The sequence below is a fragment of the Antrostomus carolinensis genome, unplaced genomic scaffold (genome assembly GCF_000700745.2).
Source record: "Antrostomus carolinensis isolate BGI_N321 unplaced genomic scaffold, ASM70074v2 scaffold2824, whole genome shotgun sequence".
NCBI lineage: Eukaryota > Metazoa > Chordata > Aves > Caprimulgiformes > Caprimulgidae > Antrostomus > Antrostomus carolinensis.
Genome location: NW_010308500.1, coordinates 1 through 6608, shown reverse-complemented (window position 1 = coordinate 6608; position 6608 = coordinate 1). Strand labels below are relative to the sequence as shown.

At 40.2% G+C, this 6608-nt stretch overlaps 1 protein-coding gene across 1 annotated transcript; it reads right to left on the bottom strand.

The window, feature by feature from the left end:
* Window positions 1-1944: 1944 nt before the first annotated feature.
* Window positions 1945-6605, bottom strand: TFPI2 (tissue factor pathway inhibitor 2; the record flags this gene model as incomplete). The annotated part of the gene is made up of 4 exons (XM_010165768.1): window positions 1945-2045; window positions 4335-4508; window positions 5784-5963; window positions 6434-6605. Coding segments are annotated over 4 exons (627 nt in total), but the record flags the coding sequence as incomplete, so codon positions are not given.
* Window positions 6606-6608: the final 3 nt, after the last annotated feature.

Genomic DNA, 6608 nt, shown 5'->3' with positions numbered 1-6608 from the left:
TAAAAACAGTGTTTCAATTTAACTTTGACTTCCAAAACCAGCTTGTTTTTTTAAGCCATGGTCAGAAACCTGCAACAAATGCAGCTGGGATGCCCCAAAGGATAGTGCTAGGTATGAAAAAAATATTCAGAGGGACACTCTGGGCTGCTGCTCTAAGCAGGATGGACAAAATTCACAGCCTGAGGGAAGGGCCACAGGGAGCGTCCATGGGTAGTGTGCCCTCCCTCCCCCAGGGAGGTTGACTGGCCCCGTTTCTGTTTGATGGCTGGTTACCAGAGAAGAGGTTTGCTAGGGGACAAATGTGCAAAACTCTGTCACTAGTTACCAGCAATTTTCTGTCACAGAGTGTGACTGAATGAGTGTGCTCATTCAGCTGCACTAGTGATAGATTAATTGAAATAAAAACGTTTTTTGAGATAAAGAACCAGAAACAGTGGTAGAAAGACTATGGCAAGTACAGCTGACTGCTTTAATTGAAAATCCATCAGTGAGAGAAAAAATCGGTAAGGAAAACAAATCTTGACTAGTTTTCCCACCATGTTCCCTCTCCAAAATGGGGATAAAGCACACACCTGAAATTTTCTACCAGAAAGCCAATGTCATTTCAAGCAAATAACCCACTACCCACATAAAAGCTCTTCAGATAGTGGAACATCAAACAGGAGACCCAGCAGCAGACAATCAGCTTAACTAAGCACCCCTTTGAGAGCAGCTCTTCAGGGAGAGCCAGATGAGCCATAAAAACTGCTGGGGATGAATGACATCAATGCAATTTACTGGCTTTCTTCAAATAAAGACCTCAGCGTAAGGAAATGATTTAAGACACAACTAAACTCTGCTAGAGTCATAATTAGTAAATAATAGGTTCCATTACACATACATATGTATACAACTAATTCAGGATAATTAACGGAAGCATATGACAGAACAAGTCCTCCTTTTTTTCCCAAAACCATTTTATTAACATTACTTATGAATTCATATTTAGAAAATACTGTAGGTGAAATTAACTGAAATTCAGACATGGCTCAAATACAAAACATAAAAGAAGGTGCAATAGTATCACCACAGGCATAATCTACCTTAAGAAATACAATAGTGCCTCAAAAGAGGGATTACATGAGATTTGCAGAAGCTTCTGCTCCTCTGCTTTAACAGTCACCACGTAAACACAAAGATCCTCAGCAGATGTAATCAGTGTAGCCCCATTAAAATCAATAAAATATGCTGATTTATGCCATATGTGGATCTGGAGTGTAACTTAGCAGAGATTTCAAATGTCATTAAAAAGTAATGGCTACATTTTTATTTTAATACTCCAGTAGCTTATTCATTGCCTTTGTCAGAGTGTTTATCAAAGGATCCCTATTCCAAATTTTTTCTTGTGAGCTGAGTCAGATTTAAGTTTATACTTCTTCTACTGTTACAAAGGCTTCTGAAAGTCTTGACTATGAACATAACTGTAATGGACACTCTACTTAAATGAGAGTGCCAAAGTATGTAAAATGGCAGGACAATAAGCCCCTGAACGCACTTCTGAAAGGTTCCTCTTCTTTAGCAAGCAGAGGATGCTAAACAAATCCATGGCAGAGATTGAGCTTTGTGCTCTCCTTAGTCACACTAAGAGACAATTGGTTTTTCAAATCTTAAGTGATTTGTAACAGCTGAAATATTCTCCCAAGGCAGTATTAACATTTCCCTATAAAAACATGGAAATCTAAATATCTGGCTTTGCCAACGTACTACTGCAAAGACAACAGAGCAGAAGAACCAAACTTAGGTTCATTCTCCTTCTATTAAATGCAGTTCTTTATAAAAAGTAAGTTGAAAATAAAAAGCAGTTCTGAAAGACAGACTATGTTGGTGTATTAAACTGTGTGGAAACTATCTTGCAAAAGAAAGTGGAATCAAAAGGTGTTTTAAACATCCAAGCGCACATCAACTTTAAGACTTAGGGTTATACGTCTGAGGCTTTTTAATCAGTTTTCTCATCATTTTTCTGCGGAATACATTTGTTGGCTTGTTGATTCTTGGTTTCTGAGTCCCTGCTAAGAAAACAAAGGAAACAGTTAGGGAAACAGTATGAGAAAACTGTTACTACTCTTTATTGTCTGGGGTTTTTTTTCATATTATGCTGTTTTGGCAGTTAATCCAGTGACAACAAACATATCAGAAACCATAAAATGTGTTCTGGACTCCCTGTTTTCACACACTGTAAGGTCTCCAAAGCATCCACCTTTGGCACTGGAGTCCTACTTTGCTGCTCTTTTCCTGAGCAAGCATCAGTCTTTTCTAGCTGTCCTACAGTTACAGCAGAATGGAAGTAAACACACTGCTCTATCTGTTTAAAAAAAAAAAAAAAAGGAACTATTACTACATTTCTCTGAACAACACTGGGGCAAAGTCTAAAATATAACTAGTGCTTCTGTGAGATGAAAAGGTAAATGATTCGGGTTTCTGCACAGAACTGGGTTTCACACAGAAGCTGCAGAGTCGCCAAAGACAGGCAGGGTTATCTCCAGGAATGCTTATAAAGGCCACATGAAATGTGTGAATGAAGTTCAGAACATAAGTACTTTGCATACCTGACTGAAAATCTTTTGTCTTTATGCTATCTGTTTAGCTGCACGTAGGGCACCTGTGGCCAGTTCCCATTCCTTTTGCTGTCATCCCAATGTATTTCTTTTCCAATATAAACTTTTAAAATTAAATTAATCAGAAACTTTTTCACTCTGAAAGCTATAGATCAATTCAAACACCAGTTGCATATTTGCACAGGGAAGGTCAACTAACTCCAAAAGGCAACAGGAAAGATGCTGGGGCGGGAATTATGGGAGCAGGAGAAAAGGAGTAGCTTAAGTTGCCTTAAAGATTTGCTTAATGTTGCTGCACACTCCCAAGCTATAGAAATGAATATGTATAGCACAACATTAATTAGTCATAATTATGCCCTGAACTATGGGCTTTGGTAGTACAAGCCTTACTGAATTGTGAAATCCACAAGTTAGTGAAAAAGCTTAAAACCAAACCTTTCCGTTTGGCTATCTGGTGCTCTAGTTATGAGACAGACAGTGTTTCCTTACTCCTTTCTTCCACAAAAAGAATGAGGAAAGGAGAACCCCAGGTGGCTCTGGCGGGGTGTGGGCAGGGACAGAGAGCAGAGGCAAGGCGCTGAAGAGGCAGTTTCCTTCCTCCTCTCTCTTGGCACACTTAAGCTGTAGCCTGGCCCTGCCACTTCCCAGGTAGTAATAAATGCAAATTAGATAATCACAAGCATCTCAGATAGACTTAGCGTGCTATTAAAGACTCCCTTACAATACCAGAATGGCAGAGACACACTCAGACTCGTCACCCACAGAAATATTACGGCCATGACTAACTGGCAGACAATATTTTTATTTCTGAGGACTGTGCTCAGGGTCCAGTCCTTGCCCCAGCCCTGGATTTCCAGCCCAGAATTGAATTATCATCTCCTGACTTAAGCCTTCTGACTACACATCTTAAACATTGAAGAACTTGGACCTGGTGCACCTCATGTTTAAAAGAGCTACTTTTTTTTTTTCACCCCTACAAAGTCAATGTACATGCTAGATACAACCTTAAATTTTTTTCCCCATTAGAATCAATTTATTAAGTATTCTGCTCTGTCTGCTTCCTGAGTGTTCTGGGGAGCACATATAATTATTCTTTTCTCTCTCTCATTGATTTACATATCAAATGAATTAAAGTAGAGTATTAAAACTTGCAATAGCTGGTATGAACATAGGACTGCAGGTAAAAGCACAACTGCTTTGACTTACAAGCACAGCCAGTAGTGGATTTGAATAAAACCACTGAGAAAATTCAATTATGATTCCTAACCGTTCCACCCACAGCCACAGAAACAGCTGACTCAGCACAACTAATGAGGCAGAAATCTTTAGTAATGGGAATGGGAAATGGGAACAGGCAGCAGGGAATCAAGGGAGGATGGTAACTGATGAAAATGTGAAGGAAAAAAGTAAAACGATTTCACAACTAACTTCAATCCTACTTTAAAATGCCTGGAAGAAAATTAGACCTTAATTAGTGTTCATGCTGGTACTGAGAAGTTTAAAGACTGATTCCTTGTGGACTCTAGTAAGTTAATTACTCCTTTTGTGTGCCCTTCTTTACGTTTCATTCAAAAATGGTGTAACCACCTTATATAGCACTGTTTTTGTCAGAAGGACTTAGTGCTGCACCCCAGTTCTCCCTGCCTTCGAAGTCCAAAATCCAAAACGCATACACTTGCAAAGGTGAGTATTTGGATTGTTTTATCTGCTTGTGACTGACAAAATACAGAAAAATCTTACCTTTTCTGCAGACATTGTAACAATCTGTTTCAGTAACAAAGTTATTGGCATTTCCACCACAGCCAGTATATTTGAACTCCTTACATGATTTAGTCTTGGTGTCATAGTAATAGCGAGGCACAGAAGAAGAACACAATCCTTCATCCTTAGGGCTATAGCATAGCAAGGGACCAGCTTGAATAAAAGAAGGAAAAAAAAAAAGAAAAAGATTAATTACATAAATATAATCTCTATGCTTGGCTTCTTAAAATTTACCCTGCAATAAATTTTATGGCTAAACAGCTCTTGTTCCCATTGAACTGACATGATTGTTGCCAGTGACTTCAGAGACTTACTACATCTTATTCCTGTGAGATATGAATTTAAGAAAGAAACAGATAGACCCGGAAAATAGGATTATTATCCCACAAGTGAAATTCATCAGCTTTCCCCATTTGTGGTTCCACACATACAACAACTGAGATATTTACATAGTCTGGCCAGAAGTCTTATTCCATACATATAAGAATATAACAATAATTCCAGTGGAGCTACCTCTGTAGAGGAAAAAGGCACTATTTTGTTTATCCATGTTATGATTTTGCCAGCAAATCCTGTCCTCTTGCAGCAAAAAGTACAAAACCCACCACTTCCCTCACAAGAATCATATTTCATTTTGTCTCAACAAAATTTTACTTTTCTTGCTGGAGACCTTTTACCCATTTATTGGATGTACAACAGAGAAATTAAAAATAATTCAGCATTCACCTAAGAAAACACTGACAATCTGTCATCAGCCAAAAATAACTGTCTTATCAAGCACTAATAAAGCTTAGGCAGTGACAGCTTTTATGCATTCTGGTAGATCTCTCTTATTCAGAGATCCTGTCTTGCACTGGATATTAATCTGGTGTTTATGACAGCACTTAGCAATAGTCATCTGCTCATAATTACCACCTCTCTTCTGTAAAGCTCATATGGAAAGACAATGAAGAGTCATGTCAGGCAAAAAACTTTTCTTGGAAGTTGAGCTGTTGAGTGCCAAAAATGCAAGCCACCTAATACCATCTCATAGGCCTGAATTTTAGAAAGACACTTCCACTTGATAATAACACATCACTGCCTTGAACATGACTGCTACAACGTCTGATAAATCTGCCTCAACAGATCTCCAGCTTTATTTCCCTTCAGATTACACATGTACAGCTCTCTAGAAGTCAAGAGAACGGTTGGGTGTAGCTGTGGATATATTTAAGGTCACAATATTAAACTAACACAGTATTTTTGCTTTTTTCAGTAACAGCTGAGACAAGTGACACAGGAAAGTCTGCAGAAAATATAAACATCCGCTTCACAGAAACCTTAAAATATACCACTGTATGGGTATCCAGAGGAAAATATCAAATAAAATATCATCTTCATATCGCTTTCAAACCATCTATTTTATTAAAAATTTGGAACAACCATTACTTTTCTCTGGCAGACAGTGGTCCACACAAGACTGCAAATCTCTGAAGTTGTTGCCATTTCCATAACAGCCTCCATAGATGAACTCTTCACACTTCATGGAACTCAAGTTAAAGGCATATCTTTTTAGATGACTCCTGCAAGGTCCTCCATCAGCCTCCATCCGGCATAATTTGGGCACTTCTGCAAAAAGAAAATAATTTCATCCTCTGTAAAATCAGCTCTTCATGCTCCCCATACTGAACAATGTGGCAGTGTAGACAAAAAGTTGTTACTCCAGTTGCAGGCGAGCCAGAGCTTGTTCCACCTCCTGCATTCTTTAATGAAGTGGGGTAAGCTTTACAGGAGGAATCTGATTCATTAATTAGCAACTAGTTATAATATTAAATGACATTTAAAATATTAATAGTTAAATGCCGCATGTCACCTCTGAGACAACTCACTCTGGTTTCTCTGCCCAAAATTGACACCAGTGAGACAACTGCAACAAGCAGGAGGGACAGACGGGGTGGGTACGAAGCGTCCTGCCAGCAGCGCAGCCTCCCCGCTGCTCCCACAGGCCCCCTCAGCCCCCTGCCACCCCGGCGGCATTCCGGGGAACCGGGGCTCCCATCGGGGTCGAGGGGGGCGGCGGGGCCGGTCCCAGGACTCACTCTTGATGGTCCAGCAGCTCTTCTCGCAGTCGTCGAGGGTGAGGAAGTTGTTGGCGTTGCCGTGGCAGCCCCCGTAGGTGAACTCCTGGCAGCTCTGCGTGTACCTGTCGTAGTACCAGCGCGGCACCAGGGCGCGGCAGGGGCCGTCGTCGGGGGGCAGCAGGCAGGCGCGCTG